The sequence below is a fragment of the Helicoverpa armigera genome, chromosome 5, assembly GCF_030705265.1.
Source record: "Helicoverpa armigera isolate CAAS_96S chromosome 5, ASM3070526v1, whole genome shotgun sequence".
Classification (NCBI taxonomy): domain Eukaryota; kingdom Metazoa; phylum Arthropoda; class Insecta; order Lepidoptera; family Noctuidae; genus Helicoverpa; species Helicoverpa armigera.
Window position 1 is genome coordinate 8,616,139 of NC_087124.1, and position 27,510 is coordinate 8,643,648.

The 27,510-nt window shown below is 35.7% G+C and overlaps 3 protein-coding genes across 3 annotated transcripts; 1 reads left to right on the forward strand and 2 right to left on the reverse strand.

The window, feature by feature from the left end:
* Positions 1-318: 318 nt before the first annotated feature.
* On the reverse strand, positions 319-6,203 carry LOC110383846 (zinc finger protein 235). The gene is made up of 2 exons (XM_021344775.3): positions 6,094-6,203; positions 319-5,709 (listed from the first exon to the last, which is right to left on the reverse strand). Exons 1-2 carry the CDS (start codon positions 6,129-6,131, stop codon positions 4,530-4,532), a joined length of 1,218 nt encoding a protein of 405 aa, XP_021200450.2. The 5' UTR covers positions 6,132-6,203; the 3' UTR covers positions 319-4,529.
* A 422-nt stretch (positions 6,204-6,625) lies between these two features.
* On the forward strand, positions 6,626-7,958 carry LOC110383782 (large ribosomal subunit protein mL51). The gene is made up of 4 exons (XM_021344681.3): positions 6,626-6,816; positions 6,896-7,015; positions 7,289-7,433; positions 7,753-7,958. Exons 1-4 carry the CDS (start codon positions 6,755-6,757, stop codon positions 7,894-7,896), a joined length of 471 nt encoding a protein of 156 aa, XP_021200356.1. The 5' UTR covers positions 6,626-6,754; the 3' UTR covers positions 7,897-7,958.
* An 839-nt stretch (positions 7,959-8,797) lies between these two features.
* Positions 8,798-23,938, reverse strand: LOC110370881 (glucose dehydrogenase [FAD, quinone]). Its single transcript, XM_021326880.3, has 7 exons — positions 23,673-23,938; positions 12,378-13,282; positions 12,075-12,291; positions 11,101-11,302; positions 9,736-9,947; positions 9,476-9,625; positions 8,798-9,167 (listed from the first exon to the last, which is right to left on the reverse strand). Exons 2-7 carry the CDS (start codon positions 13,256-13,258, stop codon positions 8,952-8,954), a joined length of 1,878 nt encoding a protein of 625 aa, XP_021182555.3. The 5' UTR covers positions 13,259-13,282; positions 23,673-23,938; the 3' UTR covers positions 8,798-8,951.
* Positions 23,939-27,510: the final 3,572 nt, after the last annotated feature.

Genomic DNA, 27,510 nt, shown 5'->3' on the forward strand with positions numbered 1-27,510 from the left:
TTCGGGTCGAAATGGCTTTGTGGTTTAAAAAAAATCACAATGCAGACTGTTATTCTGTTAGTTGGTGATTTCTACAACTGTACATCGGAGAGCACGTAAATGGTCGGTCCTGCGCCTGATCTCTTTCCGGTCGTGTCGGATTTTCCATCCCATCGGGGTATGAGAGTGAATGAATAGGGAGTGCACTTGTGTCCAAAGACTACAATATAATATAGCTGCGCAAATGCTCATGTAGTGTGCACTATATTATGTCCTGGGCAGCTGGCTGATCTCCTAATAAGGACGCGGAAGGGACAAGGAAAATAATAAATAACACAATTTAACAGAAAGGAAATGTAATTTATTCGTGATAGGTATTTATAAAACTGTAGGTAGGTATGCTATTTTTTTAACTTGAGTTCAACTAAGTTCTACTTAAGGGTAGGTACAACAAAAGGCGGCAATGTTAACGAAAAACAATTGTTTTTACAACTGTGAACATGACCTCACTGTAAAAACTGAATTTGGCTTATTTTAGGTAATACGCAATGGAAGGCTTTGTCGGAAAATAATGCGCTCGTATAGTAATTCGCATTACACTGTTTTACAGTCTACTTCACTAATCAAATAGATGAACTATATTCTATGTACCTAACTAAATTCATATGAACACATTTTTTCTTAAAACTAGGTGCATTAAAAGTTACACACCATGCTAAATAACTACAAAGACAAAATATTTAGGTACCTAATGGTATATATTTTCTGTATAATATCAATCCAAATAAATGGCAGAATCAGTCACTAAGTCGGCGCTGTAAAAATTACGATTTTTCAAAATTGTCTAACTGTCTAGGCTACATGTTATAAGCGGTGTTACGATGTAAAGCTAAAGGTGTCTACACACCAAAGCCGCTGATGCCGGCGGCACAGCCCGGCGGCCCAACCCGCCGGCCGTATTTTGTACAATCATGCCGCCGGCTTTCATAGAGTATTTGACAATTACTAGAACACCACATGCCGCGGCAGTCGTGCCGCCGGGCTGTGCCGCCGGGTCAGCGGCTTTGGTGTGTAGACCCCATTACATATTATTTATGAGACGTAATACAACTTAATATTATTACAGGTGGTCTTTTCATGAAAATAATCATGGTTATTACAATGAGGCGGCTATTTTGAATTGAATTTTGGCAACTTATTGAGTGAGCTTGACTGGATGTATTTGTTCAGTTTCTTACATAGAATAAACTCATCGCAACTCTGATGCCAACATCCAACCATGATATTCAAGTAACCTTAAGTTAAGCTTAAGGTACATACATATTATCTCGTAAACTGTGTAAGGACAAAACAGTTTTTTTTGGCATAAAATAATATGTAAAATATCAGAAAAAAGTATTGCTAAATTGTGCTCTTAAGCTGAATATGATATTTAAACAGTACAAGTAGCCCTGGTCACAATGTTCCAAATACCTATCCCAACTAAACAAAAGTTGGTTTACACAGTTACTTACTACGGTATACATAGAATTTGATCAATAAATATAACGAATTGTATTATAAGTACATATTAGCTGATGGGAACAAAAATGGTTGAAAAACAAAATTTTAATGATCTTTTTTCGTATTAACTTGAGGTAGTGGCGGAGTAACATTAGATACTGTTAATGAAATGGGTTTACACAATATTATTATTGTCATTTTCCGCCAACCTCCTATTTAAGTTCAGTACCCGATGTTAAGTGGTCTCTATACTAAACTTATGAATATTTCATAATAAAATATATTCTTTACATTATATTTTCTTACAGTTTAGTGCCAATAGAAAGGAGATTGATAACTTTGTGGCATTTTAATACACATTTTGAGCTGTGCAGTTAATTTTCCCTGGATCAGCTTTGAATTATATAGAATATATTATGTTAATTTAAAAATATTACAGTGGATACTGAACGCACCCATATGACCATATCAATCTAACTGATTATGGATTTATGTTTTTTTTCAGTGTATGTCTTTGTTATTATATCTGGATTATTTATTAAGTGCAAGATAATTATTAATTAGAATTTCTGGTAAATGACACCGACTCTTTAACTTTGAAACTGGCCATCTCTTACCACACATATCTCGACAAGCAAGGCAACATACATAACTTAGTAGAATTAAGAATAATGTAAAGTTGAATCTGATTTTTAAAAAATGTTTACTTTTAAACATGATCACAATTTAGGTACTGTTGTTCAGTGACTGGAAAAGCTCTTATCTTATAATGGGGCTCAAGTGTTCGTAAATTGTTCCCTTGCTTATCAAGGCCCTATCATGAAGAAATCGAAATTATAAAATACCAATGTTAAAACTAATCATATTCAACCAAGACGCCATTAAAGTCACCAGTTAACTATAATATAACATAAGTATTTTATTTTATTTATAAAACGAATTTGGTATAATAAACCCAATAAATTTTTCGGTGGCTTGTAAAAGCAAGATTCCAGTTCGGAACTTACATTATATTAAAATTCTTCAAAATATAAACTACGTAACTAAGCGATAAAGATATTAAAAATAAACTAAGCTATTAGTATTAAAAACAATTGTAAATAGCAACAACTGATTATGAATAAAAAGCCTCCAAATAGAAGTACTCTTCCTTCCACATAACATGAACAAAATAAATAAAATTGGAAATAATAAGATATAAAAAAATAAGTATACAAGATAAAATTTGAGAGTATAGTAATAAACTCCTATGAAATATTAGCATAATAAAGGCTTATTAGCTTTAGATATTATAGCCTCGAATCTTATAATTAAGGTGTGTGTACACATATTGTGTTTAAATATTTAATAAAACATTACACTTATACATTTTATAAATTGCAGCAATAATTTTTCAGTGTATAACACTTGAAGAATAAATATTATGGATAGGGAGAACACAACAACTACTTCCAATAACCATAACATGCACAAGGCTTCGCCAATGGTACATTGCACTTCACCAAGTCTTACTTATCCTAAGGTGTTTAACATGAAACAACTGTCCCATAGCTATGTGTATAAAAGTTGTCTTTACAAAGTATTTCAAATACATGTTTACATAATGTATTACGATTTACACACATCTACACAATTATGTCTTTGGAGAAAAAAGTACAACAGAGCACTGGAAAATATAACATGCTCCCCATACGTCTCCACTGACTGTTTACAACATAAACTTAGGTACAAAATTTATAAACTAAAATGTTACATACTAAAATTATAAAAATAACATACTCTTATAACATCATCAAAATAGAAAAAAATAAAAATTGTTTTAATGTTGTAATACTGCACATTCACCTTTACTCTAAATCAGTCAAAAGCATTGTTATAGAAAAGATATCAAATAATAAAAAAATATATCTGATAGACGTACAATAATTGTTGCATGTATGATCTGGTTCTATATTACTACTGTTCATTGAACAGTTATGATTTTATTTTAGTTAAAAATTAAAGGTTGATATAACAATTTCAGCATATTCAAATATATTCACTCTTTTGAAAATATATGAACATGTTCAAATAGTCATGTTACTTACTCTAACTCAGTGGTTCTTAACCTTTTTGACATGAGGGACCACTTTGACTAAAGTTTGTCTTGCCGGGGACCACCTCATCGGTTTACCTAAATTAGTACTCATTTCTTTATTAATTATCAAAAAAAAAACTGAATTTTTGGGTCAGTTCTACTCAAAGCTAAACGCATGTCGGCAGTTGTGTAGGTAAGCAAATACAAATAAAGAAAAACTTGCCCATGTAGTTTCCAAATGCGCGAGCGAAGCGAGCGCGAAATTTTTATCGGATTTAAACCAAATATTACGTAAAATGTAGCCCAAACGTACTTAACTTTTTGTTTGTTGACAAATGCAAAAATAAGGGCATGTAGTTTCTGAATACGCGAGCGAAGCGAGTGCGAAATTTTTATAGGACTTCAACCAAATATTACGTAAAATTTTGCCCAAACGTACTTAACTTTTTGTTTGTCGACAAATGCATACAGTTTCTAAATACGCCAGCGAAGCGAGCGCGAAATTTTAATTATTTTTTAAGACTCAAAACCAAAATTACGTAAAATGTAGCCCAAACACACATTTTCATGAATGGGGGGGACTAGGTACGACACACCCGATATACGTCCATGCGAAAACCCCCGCTCGCAATTATAAGTCGATAAAAATTAAGTAAGATAACGTATAGCAACGTCGCGAAGCTAAGCTTCGCGGACCACTTGGAATGCCTCCAGGGACCACCAGTGGTCCGCGGACCACCGGTTAAGAACCACTGCTCTAACTGTATTATCCTACTAACTAAAGCCTAAATTTAAATGGTAATAATAAAGCAAGTCGTGAGGCGGGATATTTGCATCAGTCTTGTGAAATTCTCAATTGTGAAAATTATTACTGTCATTTATTTATCTATTTGGTAATCTTGTAAAAAAAGAAACTGTTTAATTTATATGCATTAATTATTTACTTTGTAAGCCTTTACGGCATGTGTCATCAGTTCAGCTCAGATTTTAAAGAGGAAAGAGTTGCATCAAGCACTCGTCCAGCTGCATAGCCAGGTATGTTAAGGTAAGCTGGTTTATCATGTTCACATAATCCTGGTTGAGTACAGCAGCGGCCCATGGCTTGGCCACCACTATGGCCCTGGCCGGCATGACTGTGGCTGCCACTGGCTTCTGACGTTGTCCCTTGACAAATCATTTTATGATTTGTGAATTGCTCCAATGAACGCAACTGTTCCCCGCAGTTGTCACACTTCAATTCCCTAGCATGTACTTTCTTGTGGCTGTTAAGCGATCTTGAGTTATCAAAAACTTTGGTGCACATGTCACAGTATTTCAATACCTTTTCTCCAGTGCATACCACCTTGTGATTGTTAAGTCTGTCCAATGACATGTAGCGTTTATTATTGCACAAATCACATTTGAATTGCTTCTGTGGTACACGCCCTGTGTGCACTTGCATGTGTTTGCGTAAATTGCTTTTATCTTTTATATACTTGGAGCATACAGAACACTTGTTGACATCTTTACGTGTATGATTAGCATCCAAATGTCTCCGTAGATGTGATTTCTTATGAAATGGTTCCAGACAAATCTGGCATCTGAAGGGCTTTTGTGCCGGATGCACTCCTGTCAAGTGTGTATTAAACTCTAAAATTGTGGGATAACTCTTTCTGCAATGTGGGCAGTGGAAAAGTTTGCGACAAATTGCTGCACTCGAGTCACAGAATGGGTCTGAGCAATCATCACAAAAGGAATCTAATCCAACTGGAGGTGTTACTGTTTCAGCTTGAAACTGTTCCAAATCTGTTTGTAACGGGTCTCTATCAGGAGTGCCGGCTCCAGCTGGCTCCTGTTTCACTTTGGTCTGATCACTGTGCTCTGAATAATCATCCTGCGAAGGCAAGTTGCGCGAAGTGCTGGCAAGCATCCACCATGGGTTGTAATGCCATGCTCCCAGACCAGAGTGCACTGCTTGTTCTTTTATATCGCTGGTTTTTGTTTGCGTTTCAGCATTGGAAAACCCTGGAAAACTGGGCAATTCTTGATTCTTTGATCGAGACGATTCATACAAATTGTGCTGAGATATCAAGTTTTCATAATCACTTGGATCCAACTTTCTTTCATTTCGGTCACCTTGATCTCTTTTAGACATTTTTTGTGAACGATATCTGAAAATGATTTTAAATATTTAAATGAAAACTTTATTTGGAAGATATTGTTGAATAAACTGCAACATCATGAAACGTAAACAAACAACGCAATTACGCGCCCAAGTAAACACAAGCACAACTGCAATAGTTTTTCACTCTTAGATAATTCAAATGGTATATTTGAAACAAAATAAGTTAATTATAAATATTCCTTTATCTTATTGGAATCTACGCAATTGTATTTTGTTTATATCAAAGAATAAATAAACAAGGAACACTGCTTCCCTTGTTATTTGGGTAAACGATTAGTGTTCACTGTTTTTTAAACTGAACAGAGACGCATAGTACACAGTAAATTAAAATATATTCGCTTAACTATAACTTGATAAATAAAATACCTACTTTAGTATGTTTTTCCATAAAATTCTCAATATTCTCATAAAAACAATTTTTATAGAACATCGGCCATTTTGTTTGATTAGTTTCTTTATTTTTTTTTATTAAAAATGGTTTCAGAGTTTGGACCATGGGCTTTTTAGTAGTAAGTAAAGTGTTAACTCGATAAAAGGTAATGGATTTGGTTTCTGAAACGAGCGAGAAGGTGAGCCATTAAATAATAGATAAACCATTTTCAGGTAAAAGCAGGTGGCGACTGTGTGGGTAACATGTAAGTACTTTTCCGGAACGGGATGTAGTTTTGTAAACACTTCGTTACGACCTAAAAACGCTCAATGCTGGACAAAGGCCTTCCCAAGATGGGGGGGTTTGCCCGTACATACTCACCGCGCGGCATACGAACATGGTGAGCGAACACACTGGTATGCTTTTCTGCAAGTAACTAGCATGTAGTGAAATTGTCTCGATATTATTTAGTAAATATTTATCTGTGGCTCCTGGCTCTGGAGGACCGGGCGACCGACTGACTGAGGCGACTGATGGTGAACTGTCAAATGTCATGTGAAGCAAACTAAAATAAAAAATATTTTATCAAAAAATATTTCTTTCCTAATATTGTGATTGATTGTATGTAATACTATTGATGAAACTATTATAACAAATTACAATGGCGTGGCTGGGATCGACTGTATTGAACGCTTTCTGGAAACCAACAGTTAACATAGTGAGGTTAGAAAATAATTGTCTGATTTACGTATTTTTATCAATGATAATGTAATGTTTACCTAATGTGAGTGTTCTGCTTTAGAACCCGGTATCATGCTGAAAAGCAACGCGTCGTGAGAAGATATGGTTATGAAGAGAAGATCTGGAGTGGAGGATTACTTCCTCGCGGGGTCGAGAAACCTCTGCCGGTGCCAGAGTATAGGTAATCAATCGAAACTTTCTTACAGATCAATCGAATGTTAATCGATATGTATAACACGCATCCCATTGCCTTTATTTTCTTACATCTCCAAAGCCACCATCACTTAAATTTCCATATGGACAGATGCAGGGACAAAGTTTCAGCCTTTACAAAATATAGATCTGGCCGATTAAAAGGAAGCTTTATGCATTTAGATTCAAATTAAAATTAATTTAAAATAAAGATCTGCTTTTAGAGTTTCTAGAGTTCAAATTTTCAAATTATTTGTTTCAGGCCAGCAAACGCCTGGACGGAACGCAAAGCTCTGTTCGGTCAGAATGACTACATTGATATTCTTGGATCAGGAGAATTGCATCCAGTGAAAATTCTGTACACTGTACCGGCATGGATTAGAGGAGTCAGTGGAAATGAATATCAAGTGAGTCTTGGTGTCTTGTCCTATCCTATGCCAGTTGTAATGATGTTAGCTTCTAGTCTAATCAGATGCTGTTAAGTTCCTGTTTCTTTTTCTTGGAATGACTGTCTGTCTGATCTGTTATCTGATACTCTATATGTATTGGTAGTAGAAGTAGTAATTCACTTTATAATTATTTGATCTAATTAACAGTATGTTTTGTGTGGTCCCCATAAACATTATATGCATAATTTTTTCTTTCAACACTGATACTTAATTGACATTTGTTTGATATAAAATTAATGTTGAAATATTTATTATACCCTTTTTATTATACTTTCAGATTTTGCTGAGGAAAAGGAAAATGTGGGCTAACACTGGCACCCGTCAAACAAGACCAACTAAATGGAAAGACATGGAGAAGAGAATATCATTCTTGTACAGAAAACTTAATAGAAAAACAAAGACAGGACCATCTCCTGATTAATTACTATTATTTATTAGTTATTATGTTGTAGAATATTAGGAAATAAAGTGTTATGAAATGAATTGTTTAGTTTCATTTTTCTACACATTGGAACAACAAGTGGACTTTTTCTACACATTTTATTTGTCCTTTCAAGTCAGTCTAAGTAATATAAATCTGCAAATTATGCAGTCACTGTAAGCTGTGATCCTTGTAAAACGTTTATTTTTACATAATATGCCAATGCTATTCATTACTTTATAAATATAATAGTTTGAAAGATCCCACAAAATCCAAGTGTATTGGATTTTGTGGGATCAAATGAATGTTTTTATTGCCTAAAATACATAATGGCTTCCATGATATTGTTTATGTACAAACGTTAGAGCGATTTCAAATAAATAATGTCGGTGATGATCAGTGTGAATATAAAACCAGGAACACTGTTTTGGTGGCAAACTTATTCTTATTCGCTTTCACAAACGAGAGTATGAAACGAGCCAGTACGAAGCCGCTGGATAGGCTAACTTATGTTTGTTACCTGTTAACAATTCAGTGTAATACTGATCGCTTGTTTAAAGTCACCCTTGCATATCGCAGATGCGTGCAAGTCATATGACATTTCTAAAGATATTATCGTCTTTCGTCAGCGATTCGGAGTTTTTTCAAGAGGTCGGATAGAAAATCTCTTCTTGTTTAAAATATACATGATTTACTTTTTATAAAAGACATAATTAAGTGTGTTCTGTATTGGCGCCGTTTGAGGCTGCTTTTTAACTAAATCTAAAAAAATCAAGAAAATGTAACAGGACCCCAAGACGCTTGAGTACCTGTCGATTTAACATCGGCGATAAAGGCATTTTGATGACACAAATTCGTAAACCGTCTGTTATAGGAGTACTTATGCAGATAAACCACCACACAACAGTTAAATTCTCTTTATTTTCTAATCTCCTATTTTAATTAATAACTAGATGATTCATATTTGGTACATTGACTTGACTAGACTAACGTATTACCTAACTAGGTATTTACAACCAGTTATAACTATATCAGCTATGAATTAAATTAATTATTTAATGATTCTTTGAAATGGGTATGTTCCAATCTTCTTTGATGAGGTCTGCGGCTTTTTCTGCGATCATGAGGACTGCGGCGTGCGTGTGCGCAGCGGGTATTCGCGGCATGATGGACGCGTCGGCGACGCGCAGCCCTTTTATGCCGTGGACCTGAAGCCTGGGGGACACCACGCCTGTAGGGTCGCCTTCTGGAGCCATCTTGCACGTTCCTACCTGTGGGAATAAATACGATTGTCTAAGTATCTACACAGGTATAGGTAATCTACCTTTCCATTTCTAGCCTTCACGACAGCAATATTTATAATGATTTCACTGTTTCTAAAGCAGTGGAGAGCGGGACACATTTAAGATTTTGGTAATCATGTGATAGTCTTTTAGGTATAGGCATGCACCTAAAATATAATATTTGATCGAGAATATTTTAGTTAAGAATTGTAAGTTTATTGAGAAAATGCCTTGTTTACTCTTAGGAAGTCAGTGATCTACATATGTATTACCGGAAGAAAGTCCAATCTACTCACTTGATGGTCCAGTGTGATTGAAGTCTGCATAATAGCGCACTCCCAGTATTCGTCCGAGTCGAACACAAAAGACTCGCAGCCAGGAAATGGCGTAGTGTGTAATTTGGTACCAAAGCGCTGGAACGCTTTTGTACCAATTACTTTCTCAACCTAGAAATTAAAACAAGAATCTTTAACTATTTATTAAGATGAAGAAGATCTAATATTTTCTCTATCAGATGGTTATATGTATTAGATTTAGAATCTAGTGCGCTACTAACCATTCGAACACCTGCGACCATAGTTCGCAAATCGTTAAGATCAGCGAAATAGTTTAAATGGATTTTAGGATGGTCGGCAAAGTTCGGGCTTCGAAGCATAAGTCGGCCGACGCTGTTCGGTCTAATTAGCACAGGGTTTATAGAAAAAGTACGCTGCCTCGCGCCGAACGAAAGAGAACTGTAGGTCTTCCAGTACCACTCATCCGTCACTCCTGCAATAACAACAAGCTCAAGTTATTCATTAAAAAGTTGAACGTAGGTATCTGCTCTCGGAAGACCATATTTTCCGGATCACTGAAAGTCTTACGTTTCATAATCTCTTTTCACTAAAGTTTTAATGGAACAAACAAAGTCGGTTGAAATTAAGATGTTCTAGTTTGAAAAGGGTATAATTTAGGCGATCACCAAAAATATTTTTAAGACTCTAAGCTGAGGCACCAAATAAAATAAACAACTCCAAAAAAAATAAATTGACTTTATTAAAAGGGCACTAAAGTATATAATATTATGATCCAAAAAAAAATAAAATAACATCAGAAAAATCGCAAATCTCGCACAAATATTATTTTTGGTTCCCAAAATGGATTAATGGTCACCAAATTCTATCCAACTAAAAGATTAATATTACTACCAAAATCAAAGTTAGTGACGAAAACGAATCGCTGCAAAACCGACTCCACGTAGTCTTGTCTGCCCTACCCCTAGAGTGCAATTCAAAACCGCGTAGGCGCGGAGGGGCGAGGCGGCCTGCGAGCTGAGGCGCAGGTAGTTTCAGCGCTCGCCGCCGCGGCTGAGGCTGGCCGGCGGAGCCGGCCAGCAAGCCGAAGCTGCGGTGGTGAGCGTGAAAACCATCTGCGACGATAAGCTCGCATGGGACCGCCGGAGCCCCGCAGTGCCGGAGCCGTGACAGAAGCCATGCTTGCTGCATGTTGCGTGCTTACATTTTACTACTGAGTTACACACAAATTCATATAACAATAAATAAGCGACGTACGTTTGGGAACCCCAGTATATTAATTGGTATTTGGGAAATATTCTAGCGATCGTTAGCTTTTTTAGTCTAACAAAAATGACCAAATTAGGAGTCATGGTATTACATAATTGGTAACATCTAAGTAGTGACAATATATAATATAATATTTGGTCCAAAGTGTATTTTAAAGGCGTCCATATATTTTTTTAGTAGTCAATAATACGAAAAAATGGTTTTACCTAATAATATTTTTGGAAACGTTATTTGGTGACCGTTAACCGTTTAGAATTTTTTTGGTAGTAAAATAGGTACTTTTTTGGGTGGTGTTTAAACACAAGCCGTTTGAAAATATAATACAGGTAACAATTATAGGCAACAGTGGTTAAAATTACCAAGCAAAGATCGCAATATTCCAACAGCGTCACCGGCTAACGACCCGGCTCCCATGACGAGCTCAATATCAGGTCTGGTAAAGTCTTGGTCGCGAGAGAACTTGGTGTGCACGAAGGCCAGACCAGCTGCTCCACCAGGCAGGGTTAAAGGTCCTTGTCCTGACATGTAAGCTGCAGCCACGAAAGGTGATGCGGCCGATAGCTGAAAAGTACATTAAATATTTCTTTACTAATATTTCATTTCAAAATTTAATTTCACACAACTGACAAGCATCATACTTATGTCTTAGTTTATTGGTTTACCTATTATATTTTTTAGATTTTATTAAACGATTTAAAAGGGGATTAGGTCATGATCCCGGAAATTCGGTTCGAATTGACTTTTCAATATTCAATTAGGTACCATTTAAAAACGTGCTTTAAATATTTTTTGCATAATGTTTTAATTTATTGCTGACAGTTTCTCGTTACCTACCCAAGATAATTTATCGACCTCCTTAATTAATGTGCATTTTGGTATAATATTATCTGAAACTGCTTACCGACAGGATGCTCTCGATTATCTAGGTAGGTACATACCAGAAATTAATAATAAAGACAATACAGGTATATCACGAGTAAAATGTCATGACTTTTAATGAAACCTTAAAATAACTTGTTTTGGTAGTTGCCAGCATTATGTAGGTATTTGATATGATTTCGAGGCATTATGTGAAAACACTTCCAGATGCATACTAGATGTATTGCAGTTATGCGACTATACGATATGAACTGGCTAGAGTAGTAATTCTCAGAGTGAATCATTTACTTAACCTTTTATCATTTCAACAAGGGAGTGGTTTTATAGCTACTGAGAGATACCCGATAGCAGCTAGGTAAGTGCCCTTACGTACGTTTAGAAAGGAGTCTGGTCCCAACTCCTCAGATTTTTATTATATTTTTTTGTTTTTGTTTTTCTTTGTACAGGTACTTACGTCGTTCATGGTCATTCCAGTTTGATTAACGATGAAAGCGTTTCCAGAAAAAGTGACATGGTCTTGGAGATTGTATCCAACGGGCAGGTCGGCAATCGTGTTAATCCCGAATTCTTGTAAGTGATCCTTCGGTCCCACTCCTGACACCATCAGCAGTTGAGCAGAGCCTATCGATCCTGCAGATGACACTACTTCACGACGAGCGCGAACCTGAATACTGTAAAATATCGCAGTAGAATAATATCAAATTATGATTTTTTTAGAGAAAGTACTATGTAAATGTAAATAGGTAAATGTCCCTACCTTTTGTTCCTCTTCGTAAATTCTACACCATAAGCTGTTTTGGTGTTTGGATCTATTAAGATTTTGGAAGCGGTGGAGAACTTTGTGACTTTTAAGTTGGGCCTAAAACGTATTGGTTCCAGAAACGCTTTCGAGGAACTGCATCTTCTACCTTTCCTCATTGTCGCCTGTGGTTTGGAGAAACCAATTAACTTTTCTCCATTTGGGTCTCTCCACTTATATCCAAGTTCTTCACCAGCTTGTCTAAACGGTTTCTCCAGTGGAGAATGGTATGGGGAGTATTGGATGTCTAAATAACCCCCAACACCATGATATGAAGAATTTTGTAGTTCTTTAATACCTATGTTTTCAGATTTCTTAAAATAAGGTAATATTTGGTCGTAGCTCCATCCCTCATTACCCATTCTAGCCCAGTCATTGTAATCTTCCGGATGACCTCGTTGATAGATTAAAAAGTTGAGTACACTGCTTCCGCCGAGCACTCTGCCGCGGGGTAAAAAGCACACTTTTCCTCTTAAATCTCTGCATGCTCTAGGCTCTGGCATTGAAATGTAGCCCCAGTTCATAGGTGTTAAGGAAAGAAATGAAGCAAATATTGGAATGTCGGAAAAGAAATTTTCGTTTCCTCCGGATTCTATGAGTAAGACATTCCATTGTGGTACTTCAGTCAATCGATTAGCAATCACGGCGCCGGCTGAACCGGCACCTATAACTATGAAATCGAATTCTTCTTGGTTTTCTGGCGTATAGTCAGGAATAAAGCCTTCGCGTGGGTTTCGAGGAAGAGGTCGGAATAAGTCGGTCCAGTAGTCCAAGAATCTCCGACTGTCAAATGTAGCGTTGACGGCTGTGACGCAAACTAAGTAGAAGAACCATCGCATGGTGCTTTCTTATATCCTTCATTCCTGAAACAAGTTATTGACATAATAAGTATAAAATCTTAAATATCAAATGCATAGCAATAAATACCTAGGTAACAGGCAGGCATCTAATAGGTGTCTAAGGAATAACTACCTACTTGAGGACGAGCTTCACGGTATTCACGTTTAATTTACCAATCTAAATTCTGTTGACAGTCAGGTTGTACCTAACGGCCTACGTTTACATATTTGAAGGCCGGTGATGATCGTTCAATCGATCTAAAAGTTTTTTAGAATACAAATTGCTCTATAGGGATTTTTGCATCACCGGTATTCAAGAACATTAATTTCAATAGATAAAATATAGGCATCTCGAAAATTAGGCATTTAATAAAACTTGAAATGAAATGACAGTTGGATTTAAAATATACCAAGAAAGATATCTACAGTGAAAAAGTGTAGGTACTCTGCTTCCCTTGACTCTCAAATGAGCGTAAAATTGCTTGTAAATTGTGCAAATGCTACAGAAATCTGTTTTATATTCATCTGCCTTCCGAAATTAGTTTTTTTTTCAGCGTGCCATCGCAGAACATTCTTTTACTGAAATGCGATTACTTTTGCGATCTCAAATTTATCACCATTTATCAAGTTGTAATAGAAGTCTTCCCTTTAAAAAATATATTAAATACGGTGACTTCGTGTGATGAGATCTGAGTATCTGACGATAACTTCTGTTTTGGCAAAAGTGCTTGGTTTTTATTTGTTTAGGTACTTTTATATCGATCTTGAAAAAAAACCTTGAAACATTATGCAGATACCGGTCAAGTAAAGTGATAAATCATTTTTTTTGAAAATTTACAAAGTAGCCTTGGTATATTGATTATGTCTGCATTAATGATATGTTAAATTCAACTATATGACCTAAATTGCAAATGAGGATGGTTGACCATCACCTAATACGGGAAGGATTAAGTCATTGTCAGTCACGCTAGCACGGCATAATGGCTGACATCCGAATGTGCCCATTCAATCCAAATTCAATCACTGAATTTGTTTGTGAGAAAATGGATTAAAATCCGTGTGAAATTCATTCACGATTCATTACAATTCTGTTATTGTGTGTCGCACGTAGACCGACATTATTATTTTATGGTATAGTGGTTTTTGATTTAAATGTTTATTTGGTGATGCTATTTTTGAAAACATGATTAAATAAATATTTCGTAACGCGTGGAGGTCATCACTTTTGTTGTCACATAGTGATTCTGACAAATATAATAGAAGCTTTGAAAGCAAACAGTAGTGCAGACTATTTCCATTACAAAATTTAAACTTATGTGCATCGTTGTCATGTTAACAGTTATGAGCGAGAATAGTAAATAAAATAAAATAGCAATATTTATTAACGTACGTCAGTCAATGAACTTCTTAATAAGTGAAGTAGAACGTCTTATGCTTTCTGTTTTCAACGAGCTGTAAGCTAAAGGACAATGCTCAAAAAAAAACCAAGCCCGGCGCAAAAGAAAAGTAACTCAAATTATAGGTAATAATAAGTAATGAAATACTGCATAGGAGGCATCATCAAAATCAGTGGCTATATGTGTGAAATTGCTATTCGAATTTTAGCATCTGCGCCACATTGCTACTCGAGATTTTAAAGGTAACATAACGTATTAGTAAAAAGAACAGTAAACAGATACAGTTGTGGTTTAAGAGTGTACATAATGACATGTTTATGGCAACTTCTCCACTATTCTACCTACTTTTACAAGATAATAGGATGATAGAACTAAAACACGATATGAATGTATCTACGTTTCATTTTAACAATTACGCTTAAAAGTCATCGATACTCTATTTCTAACACGACATGATCCAAAAATGTTGCGGGATGTGCGAACTGTTCCTCATGTCTAGCTCACCCTAAGTAATATAAAACGTTCATGACGTGGGCGCAACAGCCCAATGTTCTCCTCCCATGAATACAGGAGCAGTAATATCCTGATATGCCATGCCTGCCATTTTCCCTTGTATCTGTTTACTGTTCCTTTTACTAATACATTATGTTACCTCCAAAATCTCGAGTAGCAATGCGGCGCAGATGTTAAAATTCGAATGGCAATTTCACACATATAGCCACTAATTTCGATGATGCCTCCTATGTAATATTCAATTACTTATTTTTACCTATATATTGAGTTACTTTTCTTTTGCACCGGGCCTGGGTTTTTTTCTCATACTTCTTGAGCATTGTCCTTTAAAATTTAAAATAGTTATATTATAATTAGTGCCTAAGATACCTGTACCTCATGCATGTACCTGATGACATCATAGAGTATGCAGAAAACATTCTTTAATAGACAATATTTCGTCTCGATATAACTTGTGAAGAGGTTTGTTTACATCAGCCACCATTAGAGGAGTCAAGGCATCGCAGGTGCGACCCACACAACGCGTCACGTAGACACATTTACGTGCAAAGAATCAGTAGCAATTCCTATAAAAACGTTTATACATAGGTTTAATTTATTTCGAACATGGTCTGAGCAGTAAGGCCCCACAGCCCATAGAACCTACAGAATAATCTTTTCTCTTTGACTTTGAAGAAATTACGCACTTCGTCCAACTTAAAACTTTTATTAATTTGAAATATTTTGTCTCGTATTTTTTCCCTTCTTTAATAATTGTTCTTTATATAGAAAGACTATGGCTATGGCTAGGCTATGTAAAAATGGCGTAAAATAATATCCACGCAGGTACTTATTTGGAAAAAAAACCACGATCGTAAATAATACGGGCCCCTCTCCTAAATTAGATTTGTCACCAAATTAATCCGCATGTGTAAGTACACGGGTTGAAAACGAACTTAAATTGAATTAAGGACTTAAATGAGTTAGGATATATGATCATTAATATTCTAATGTCTTCCCACACTTAGGAGTTTTGTTCACAAGTCGTGAACTGTTAGCAAGGAGGTGTTAATGGTGAGTGCACACAAGCGACGTAGTTAGCCGTGTGTTGCACTTTAAGTACAGATTTTCCGTGCAGTGAGCACTAGAACTATACCTTGTGTGCTCCTTGCCTATGTACCTATGCAAATACGCTGCTGTGACCGCAGGTACTGTGACCTAAATTCAAAATCTGTTGCGAAATGTGTTTTATTTTTCTTGTAAGAAAAATGATTTATAAAATAATGTAGATAGGTGGATTGTGCCAAAAAATGACATTTTAATGAAGTGCAAACTTTAACGCCAATTAAAATGGAAAAAAAAATGTGTTAAGTAATAACTAAATATCAAAGTATGCACTTCTTTTTTCGCGAACAGTATGTAAAGGAACCAATGTACCTATTTCATTTAAGACAATTTTGTTCTTTAAGTATTCAGTCGTTGGCCAGTAACCAGAGACTATAAAAAAGCTAAAGGAAGTCCAGTATCTATAAATAGGTGAATGGAATCAGATTATAATTTAAATCAGTTTTATTGTAAAACACTCACGTAGGTAATGACGTGGTCACATAGGACTTTAATGCTAAAAGTCCTTGATAGGTAGTCGCTAGAGTGATGAAACTATCAGTAGGCTGGCCACGATTAAACCTATAATAGTTATGTGCTAAACTTTGACTACTATTAATAAAAAAAAAAACAAAAAAAAAGAAATTCTTATTACCTACCTACTGTACCTGGTCAAAACCTACTTGACATAATTTTTGATTATACGCAAATAACTAAATTAGGAAATAAGTTGTGTAGTACACAAGTAGGTACCTATATAAAGTGTGTAGTATACTGTATACAGTTGGCAGTCATTTATAGAGGTATATCCATTGAATTTCACTAAGATAGCCATTTGTTTTAGCTGTTTATTGACATTCTGTCGAAAATGTCGCAATGTTCGTTGAACAAAAGGTCTTCCATTACGATGTTAATTAAATAAACAAATAAATAGGCAGAAATATAATGAGTTTCTTGAATAAACTCAAATCAATTATGTCTCTAGGCCAGTAGTCTCCTCACAATATAATAAACCTATATATACCTACATATTTATTACATCGATAAGTACTTACTTAGGAGTTATCTATAAGTAGGTAAGTACTAAGATTATTATTATTGGGTAAGTACTGAGGAATAGCCATGTTGACTAGTGAACATAAAAGCTTTTTGGCAAAATCCGATGAACTTCGAGACATTGATTGAACACTGATATAGGTATAAACCTTTATTTGCAAACGCACCTAGCGCAAATAATGTAACGAAAACTTAATTTACTTAGTAGCAAAGTCCCTATCCATAATACTTAATTATGGCAATGTACTAGTTAAATGTCAATACAGTTATTACGCGTGGTTAAATAATCTCGATATCAGTTTATGTGAAACGACGCAACTGTTTTGAACGATTTCATGTTTTTGAACGCGGCATTAAATCTTCACGTCCGTTTAATTAACTAAAGAATTTATATTATATTATACGTACCTATCGCTATAAACAAGTATCTGCTACAAGTGTTACCACATAATAATTAATGTGACCGAGGCTGTGATCTTTCAGAGTACTTCAAGTACTCGTTATGGGTGCTCATGACTTCGGGCGATACTATCGGCTCGGTTTAATTTGGAATCATGCTTAACTTGGGCAAGACAAGACAGCATTTGACTTATGTATGTAATATACATATTTTCACGAACTTCCACAAATGGTTGGCGTGAATCTTAACTTTCGCTGCAGTCGCAGTAACCTTATCAGTTTGACCGGTTACAAATTAATATTTAATGGCTGCATTGTGCTGTTAAAAGAAAGAAAACTTAAATCCTGCACGGTAAAGGATGGATAATACATATTTAAGTGACAGCTACCAGTTTGAGACACGTAACAAATCTTAATTTAAAACTTGAAGAAGCTGGTTTCGAAAACAACTGCACCGAGACGCGATGCACAACTTTTAAAAGTAAAAAGTTAACTTGCCTGTCTTTTGTATTGTGAACTTTAAAACAACTACCTAATTGTACATTTTTAATCTTGTAGGTATATTTTATACCTAGCGAAGTCTAGGATTTTTGACATTAATATTTTGATCGTATGTATTATTTTTCCGATTGCCATTTAATGTATAAAAACTGGTTGATACTTGATACGGTATTTAAAAGAGAACAGATAAGTATAAGTATGGATAAGTAAGTAGTAATTTGAAATCGTGTCCCAAATCGTGTACTCTTCGTAGTTAGATGCTAAAAAAAGATCGAGTTTGTCTTTGCCCTAGTCTAGACTCCGAATTGCTGTTACTGAAATAACAACGATAAAGTAAGTTTTGACCAGCGTAGGCTGCCAGGAATAAATATTTATTTTTAAACGTTCTTTTAGAAAAACATGAATAAAGAATCATCGTTTACTTCTCCGATAAACAAAAATAAAGGGGACGTCGTAATCAGGCTCTTCAAGTTGCTGAACATGATTGTCTGACAAGACAGTCAATTGTTTTGCGCCGAGTTTTAAAGTAAGAAAATCAATGGAGCAAAAGACGGGGTAGGACCTCATTTCAAAAACAGTCTTACCGTGTTACTCTGTCACTCTCTATGTTTTAATAATTCATTAAAATATATGATGAGGTCAATCAATCTTTTACATTGGACTGTACTTCGGAGTTACAAAATAATGTAAGTGAACATTGAGCATGTACATATGTTCGACAAACGGGTTTGTTTGTTGCAATACTGAGGCCGGTAGTTTAGAAACTGGAAGCTATAAAGGCACAGCGGCTTGTAAAGGTCTAGTTAAAGAGAAAACACAACACTGCACTTATTTGTGACGTACATAAACAAAACAAGCGCGAGTTGACCTTGTTCGGAAACGAATTCAATGTTTAAAGAATGTGCGTAAGCGCGGTTTCAATCGGAATCAGTTACATCAGACATCTTCTCATTAATATTTATGTTTGTTTCCATTTTAGCTTTATATTAATGCACAAATATTAATATTTAACGCATTAACGAATGGTTTATTTATTTCCTTTTATTAATCTGTCATGGTTGTTTTTAAGACGGTAAGCTGGTTGCTTAATCTGGAAACGAGAAAAACAATGTTACAACAGCTTTTTGCGCTCACGGCTTTTGATAATATCTTCGCAGGATTCCAGTTTATATCTACATAGCTTAATCTAGAGTCTGCTTTTTATTTGGCTGGAATTTAGACTGGCATCGTTAACGAGTAGCTACAAGGGCTCGCGTGGCATCGTGCCAGGAAACTGAATTGTGAAAAACTTCCACACAAGAGTTGGTTTTAACTAGGTAGGTACATCATTTTATTTTATACGTAATTTTACATATTTGAATCTAGAATAACTTAAGTACGGATGCGAGTGCAATGTGGCCGAGTATGTCTTATTAAATATTACGTAAATATTCGGAATGTTACGGGGAATACGTCACTAATCGATTAGCTGGCTGTTACTACTTTGTGCAATTTATTAGCACTGATGATTGATTGACGTATGTATGTGCTTGAGTATGTTGATTTAGAGATACATATGTACTTGTGTATTTAGAGATGCGTCAATCGTCAAACATATTCTTATTGCAAGTCATCTACTGTCATTGTTAGTAGGTAAGTTTTTTAATTTACTCCAAAGAAAGAAGTTTCTCAGCTAAACTATAGACTTGTAGAGGTATACCTATGTTAACCATTGTATATATTATATACCTATAAAGTTTTCCTAAATAAATGTACCTATCTTATTGTAGCTTCCTTAAATAAAGATCCTTCTTCGGATTTTGTTCTGATTAAGACTTGATGGCAATAAAAAGTTTTTTCCCAAGTGGTCCCATTGTATTCTCAGCCACAGCTGCATGGACTGGAAATAATGGGTTTCTTGAAGGACTCCGCGATTCGGTCTTAACGCGATGATTGTTACTTGTGTTATCAATCGCGTGATCTGCAGTAAGTACTGCTAAGTACTAAATAAGTGATTAATAGTTTATGATAGAGTGGAGAAGGATAAGATACTAAAGGTGGATATTGCTCGTTGATGTTAGGTTAGATCGTTGTATGGTTGTTGCCCTTAAGGATACGGTAAGGCTAAAATAGTAAGGCCTGGCATTTGTTCCAAGTAGGTACCTATGCATTTTTGCATCTATAGGTACTATGTAACAATGCTTGGATAATGCTTATAATCAAAATTATTATAGGTGTACCGTACCCATTAAAACTTTACTACAGTTTGATCACAATAACAACGAAAAAATTACATAGGTTCACAGGATGGTGCAGTTTGCCTAATGGCCAACGTGCATCTATCATTATCCATCATATCGTGTTTTAAAAAATAATTTGTCATCGGACTCATCGAATTTATGAACGTTGGACGTGTGAAATATTTTAGCCTTGATCAGTACAAAATTGATTTTTGCTAAGAGACCCCATATATGGTACCATTATGTCATTGTATAACTTACCTATTTAAAATTCCATTAGAAACGTATGTGTAAAGGAATTTTATTGAGGAGCTAAAATATAGTGTCTTTAGTCAATTGCCCTTTAGAATCAATGACCCGCATTCCGATATACAGGTAGTTGAAAGGTTTTCGTCTTTAAAACTATTCTTACATAGATTGCTTAAGAAACCTATTTGAAAGGTTGATAGGAACCTAGGCTTCTCGTGATTATATCTGAATCTATGTATTTTGCAGTTAACGGCAATCAACACTTAGACAACTAGATACACAAGCGTTTGATGTATAAGTAAAAACTAACACGTTTACGCATTCAATTAGGTGAAATGAAAAACTCGGCAAACTGGAAATCCGCGGCCAACATTGTAACAATAGTAATTACGCGTATCATGCACCCATTTACTTTAAATTTTAACACTGTTGTTACTAAATCCGGTTTAGGCTTTCGTTATTTTTAAGCAATATAATTTCTTAAGGTGTTAAGGTTTGTACAATATTTTTGTGGCGTGAAAACTGCAAGAGGCGTAAGGCGCAACTCTAGTTTATCAAATGTCGCAAGACTTCCAATAGTTGGTAGATGCTTAGTGGAAAGTTCGCAATTATACCTTATTACAACACTAGCTTCTGCCCGCGACTTCGTACGCGGATCCTGTCCCTTATGCCAGCGACTACGGGGTCAGCAAAATCAAAGATCTGAATCATCTGATATTGAATTTTAAGGGCCCGTTGACTTGAAAACAACGGAATACTCATAGCCATTAGAAACGTTCCATATATTTAATTTTTGTACTTCAACGGCAAAAGCACAGCAGACTAAACAAAACGCTGAGAACTGAACCGCAATAGACGCGACCATAGGGATAAAAGTAGTGATTCTAATTAGTCCGCATTTAAGTTGTGTATGGCAAATATAAGCACCGCAGGACATCTGAGGCTGATGACGGGGAGTAGCTACCCCGCGGGGCTGTATATACTGAGTTCTCCAGGGAGAGGATACTGTCCCCCATCTCCGGCCGGTCGGAGTGAACCATGACGGGGGTAGGTCTCACGCCTCTGGCTTGGCTTGGCCGTCCAGAGAGGAGTCGCTAGAGCAGGGTTAGTAGCAATGCTCGGAGGATAGGTGCCTCGTGGTAAGTGACCTTCAGGGAGCGCGTCATCTGCGTTTAAAATCCGCCGAGGTATCCTCACACTTCATCCGCTCATGTCCCTGTTGCCCTCTTGTTGCTATTCAGTTAATGATTCCCGGGGGCCCAGTAAGTGAGCTGGCGAGTCTCCAGCTGCCATTTTACATGTATCTAATACATTGTCATCGGCAGGTGCCATAGTTCCCGTAGTTTCCCCATTCCTAGTCCATTAGCATCCCATCACAATAGCCCAAGTAGTTTTCATCCACAGTTAGCAATGGTATAGCACAGAACCGAGGATTGTCTTTTTTTTTAACGACGTCCACCGGGGGTCTTTGGGTTTATTTCTATAGTGTATACAGGGATAATCGTCGGTTTTGTGTCACCATTTCATTAAAGTTGTCTCAAAAGGGCTTCAGCGTGTTGGCTTCGGCCCCACGTTTGCCTCCCAAAAATTCGGAACTCTGTAGTCCCGAGCTCTGGAAGAGATTTACAAAATAATAATGAGATATAACGCAACAAATTCGGAGAGTGGGGGCTCGTGACGCTACATCTAGGTATGTAAAATTTGTACTAAGCAGTGACTTAACATGAAATTCAAGCGTGTTATATCTTCGTTATTATTTGTTTGTGAGAAGGAGAAAAGAAAAAATACGTGTCCATTATTTTAGGGTTATCTAAAAGACGGACTAATTACTTTTTTTGATTCACCATTCCTATTTCATAACATTCGTTTTTATGCATTTCAAGTGTAGTATTGCTCATGAAGTTCCACATCAGGTGTTCCAGATCTTCGATGTTTATACGTCAATAGAGAGTGCTTATTAGATTGAACCACTTTTGCAAAAACGTCATACCTCTATATGCTATAGTCTAGCTGGGCCCCTGGAGTTCCACATCAGGTGTTTTACATCTTCAATTTTTATAAGTCAACAGAGAGTGCTTATCAGATTGAACAACTTTTGTTAAAACGTCACACCTCTATATGCTATAGTCTAGCTGGGCCCCTGGAGTTCCACATCAGGTGTTTTAGATCTTCAATTTGTATAAGTCAATAGAAAGTGCTTATCAAATTGAACAACTTTTACTAAAACGTCATACCTGTATATGGTACAGAGAAGCTGGGCTCTTGGGGTTCCACATCAGGTGTTCCAGATCTTAAAATTTATTATCGCAGCTGAAAATGCTCATCACATGAAACAATTTTTGCCATGACACCATTTTTGTATCTCTTATAGTTTTGTTGGTCTGTTGGTGTTCTGCATCAGGTCTTCAAGTTTCGAAGATAAATCATAGCCTATATGTTGACCAAGCTTAATACTGATTCAACAAAGAAAAAATCATTGAAATCCGTCCAGTAGTTCCGAAGATTAGCGTGTACAAACAAACAGACATACAGACATACAGACATGCAGACATACAGACAGAATTTTTTTTTTGGATTTGTGCTCCATTACTGTTTCTAAACCCCACCCAATTATCATTTTTTTAATATATTCAATGTACAGACACAGTTTTTTTACAGATTTATTATATGTATAGATATTAGCAGTACTGAGTTTAATGACGAGCATCGCGTAAATAAAATTAAATTCTATGAATGACTATAATCTGAATTCAGTGTTTTTATTGATCACTCAAGTATTCTTAAATGTTTTTAGGCTTAACGTACTTTAGTGCCCATTAATTGGTTTATGATAGGCGTCACAATTTACTCGACGATTCCAAGAATTTGGGATAAAGTCCAAGGATGGAGATGATGTAGGACTAGATTTTTTATGATTGACTAGAATATTTGAGCAAAAAAACTGTGCCACTGATAATAACATAAGGATATTCACATAAAAATCAAACGCAAACTCACCACATACAACAATCCAGAGAACAACACTTCATTCATGAAAAGCTGAATGAAAAATCACAGCACTGTCACCGACCCGCTGACCACATTATCTAAGTTAACTAGCACGTCTGTTAATCGTGTGTAATGGCAGGTTTGCATGATCATAGATGAATGGTATCGGATGGCGCACGCATGCGCGCCTACGACGAATACGACCCAAGTATTAGTCGTGCGCGCCCGCAACGACACGCAATTTAAACTACCGTCCATCGACACGGCCTTGCCACTGGACCAGTAAACGTATCTCTGTATTTTTGTACCCACGATCGATATATTTTGCCATACAAATGCTGCCATTGAAGTCCAAGTTCGAATTGCGACATGGAAAAAAATTCAACCGTGGAATTTTTACCGATTTGTTTTTGTCTTACCATGATTAAATGTTGCGATAATTTTTACGCTATTCCAGTCTTTAACAGATCTCGAATGCCCTGAAATGTCATTATTCAGAAGTTACGTGATGTAGAACTTGTGTGTAACCACGTTCCAAGTAATATTGGAGTAAGATCAGTGAAACTAATCTCAGAAGCTCTCGACTAAGCGCTGTTAATTTGACCTCAACGTGTGTCGGTGGTAACATCAGGCGTAGTAGTCCGGGATAATACTGAAGACTTTTGTAATTCGTTCTGAATGTCTTTATATGTAACGCGCATGGGTAAACTGTATACGTATACTATAGAGCTACGTAGACAGAATATTTTATTCGATACACTTTCATAGGAAAGTGTTTTTCAATCTGTGGGTCGAGACCCCTAGAGGGGTCGCGAAGAACTACTCGGGGGTCGCCGGCAAAAGAAAAAGGTGTGGTCTTAATCTTAACAATGAATGTACGTACTAAAATAGAAAAAAACTTTAACGTGGCACAAGGGGGTCGCTAAAATTTTTCAACCCGTGAAGGGGTCGCGATTTCAAAAACATTGGATTCATTCATTTCATTGAATTTTCATTGATTTAATTTTTTTTTTAATTTTTTACATTGCATAGTAAAAAAAAAAATTCCTCCCTTTTGTTGTAAATAATAAGTTATGGTTTAAATTTCGTAAAAGCACTGAAGGAAAAGTATCAGTTCTCTTAGCAAAAATAAACATTTGATATCACGCATTTCCTCAGCCGGTTGAAAGCAAACTTTTGTGATTTTAAGGACCTGAACTTTTTTTGCCCGAAAATGCATTAGTCAAATAATAATTACTTCAATTATCACTTTAACAGCTAAACGTTGTTAGAAACTTTTAGTCAAGTTGGACAAAAGTCGGTCAAGTAACCGCTTTGACCAACTTCGAAGTTCGACCTATCATTGATTTTGAAGTTCAGAGGCGCTTCCAGAAAATAAATCTTGTGCACAACTTGCTAATCGTAGTTTAAATAATTTCCAAAGTCGTTAACTACAGCCACTGCTTTGTTGTAATAAACAGGTGTTGCTAGGCTTTGTTTTTAAGTTAATTTCGATTTATCTCTGATTTAGTAAAGGGGTTGCCCATAGTAGAATTTTCTGGGTTAGTAGACTAAACTGAATGATGGTTTTTTCATTTAATCGAAAAATTTTGAAAGCTTTTTGTTCGACATAACTACCTAACCTAACCACCAGTTTAACGATTGACAAAAACGTTTTCAATATACTTATCTAATTTATATAATAAAGACTTTTTTAATGTATCGAAAAAAATATAGTATAGGTATTATAGAAATTCTTAACATCAACGGGTCGTCGCTATGCGTGCGAATTGTGAATGTTCGCAAGGTCAAGTGCAACTAACTGGTGTGTCCATGATCGCGGACGGACTTTGCTCTATCGATTGCATATTTCTCAAAAAGGTCGAGGTACTTTTTGACGCATATTTATATTTTGAGAATCGTGTAACAATAACGAGAACCAGTGTTGATATTGATCCGATCCTTTTGTTTTGTAGCAATATTAGTCCCAGTGTCTATAATTTGTAAAGAAACTGCTGTAAACTGTTGTTTGTAAAGAAAATGAATTAGTTTACAATTTTTGAACTGTGTCGAGTCGAAGTAAGAGTATGGCGTGAGAAAAGAAAGTAGTATTGAGAAGACAGGAGGAATGCCTATCATAAATTTACTTGAAAAGAACATAGGTCATCAACATAAAATATTTCATTAAAATTATTACGATTGCACATTTTCTGATATAATTTATACGCTGACCGCAAAATAAACAATAACAAACCATCTGCGTGATGCGGAAATTAATTAAATTCTGTGAATATACAACCTGTTACTTCATGTGAGTGGATGTAATTGTATTTAATACATGTGATGCTTTTTTAAATATCGACATAACACTATGTATAATTATAGTCCTTTAAAGAAACTTGTCATCCTAGCCTTGTAGATTTAATCAGTAGCTTATAAATCAGCAATGCATGACATTTTCTTTAAAACCACATATGCAAGTAAGTAAAGAGATTGTAACTCTCGTCCACTGTTACACATAGCGACTTCAATTACGCATTCAAAAACGCAACGCGTTTAAAAATAACTGATAAGCAAAAACAGAAACATAAACACGTTACACCAGAAACCCTTCGATTGCTTACTTATTGCACAGTTTACACCAGTTTCAAGTAATTCTACCCTAGGCGGGTCAACCATTGCGGTCTCAACTTCCTCTACCGATTTAAGTGATGCCGGACCATCTATCTGCGTATAACTGGTCGTCGCCGCCAATATATCGCGTCACTTACGTTCCGTCTTGTTATGTTGTCACCCTATCGTAAGCTGAGATGATTGGCGCGCTTTTGACTTTTTTGCTTGTTAGAATTCGGTGTTCAGAGTTAGTAAAATGGGTTTCTTTGTTAGCGTATCGTATGTATTTTCTACTGTATTATTGCTGAGAGCGTAGTTATCTTTATATAAGCTAGTGTTTCTCAAAATAATCTACTTTTTGCGTAAAAAGTAATTTTAATTTAAGTACTTGCAGCATTATTTAAGTTAACTGCATTAACCATTCGTACATATTATTTATTAGTTGTGTGGAGTTTATGCATGCATAATATGTTTTATACATATTTTTGTAAATATAGACAGGTACGTTATTTTGTGATTCACTTTTTACGTATTTTCAAGATAGGTACTTTCAAGCTTTCAAGGTAAACTATAGGTAATTCCTTCGGCTGACCAGAGACAACTCGTTCCTAAAAAGAAATAAACAAATCCAGTAGGAAAACCTGTTAAAAACGCAAACCATTCTCTTTAAAAATACCTATTTTAGTACTGAACAAATGAGGTAACTAACGAACCTCTTAAAATATCGGCAGAAGCATATTAAAAGCGGATTAGCACCGATCACATGGTGTTGACCTATTTGAACTGAAATAACTTCAGCGTGGTATGTATATAATATTAACTCATGTACCTTTAAATATGTTTTGTTCTACGATGTTCTACGAATATGGTGTTAACAATATGACGAGACAAAAAATGCATCGTCATGTTGTAGACTGAAAATTATAATAAACACACTAAATTGTGGTTTCTTACAGACCTTCGGATGCATTAGAATCTTTATATAAATTGTAAACTGGATTGATCAAGGCAATTTTATCAAGCCTATTTATGAGTAATTTATGGATAGAAATCATGGCCAAAGTTATGCACCACGCATAATTAGACAAGGTTATCAAAAAGAGGTTTTAACTGTTTTGCTGATGAGAAAGTCGATTCGCTGATAGTTTAATTTCCAAGTTGTCTTTAATTAATTATATAGCTAGTATAAACTGGTTAATATATGGAAACTTTTCATCGAACATGCAGAGGCGTGCCCTTTTAAGTTAATCTTGTA

Bases quoted from the DNA above. Each gene is read 5' to 3' on its own strand.
- LOC110383846 (XM_021344775.3), bottom strand. From the start codon at position 6,131: ATGAGAATATTGAGAATTTTATGGAAAAACATACTAAA. The intron at 5,710-6,093 runs GTAGGTATTTTA...AATCATTTTCAG, and splicing joins TTATGGAAAAACATACTAAA to ATATCGTTCACAAAAAATGT.
- LOC110383782 (XM_021344681.3), top strand. From the start codon at position 6,755: ATGGCGTGGCTGGGATCGACTGTATTGAACGCTTTCTGGAAACCAACA. The intron at 7,016-7,288 runs GTAATCAATCGA...TATTTGTTTCAG, and splicing joins CTGCCGGTGCCAGAGTATAG to GCCAGCAAACGCCTGGACGG. The intron at 7,434-7,752 runs GTGAGTCTTGGT...TTATACTTTCAG, and splicing joins TCAGTGGAAATGAATATCAA to ATTTTGCTGAGGAAAAGGAA.
- LOC110370881 (XM_021326880.3), bottom strand. From the start codon at position 13,258: ATGCGATGGTTCTTCTACTTAGTTTGCGTCACAGCCGTCAACGCTACA. The intron at 11,303-12,074 runs GTAAGTACCTGT...TGTACTTTTCAG, and splicing joins CTGGAATGACCATGAACGAC to CTATCGGCCGCATCACCTTT. The intron at 9,948-11,100 runs GTAATTTTAACC...TTGTTATTGCAG, and splicing joins AATATTGCGATCTTTGCTTG to GAGTGACGGATGAGTGGTAC.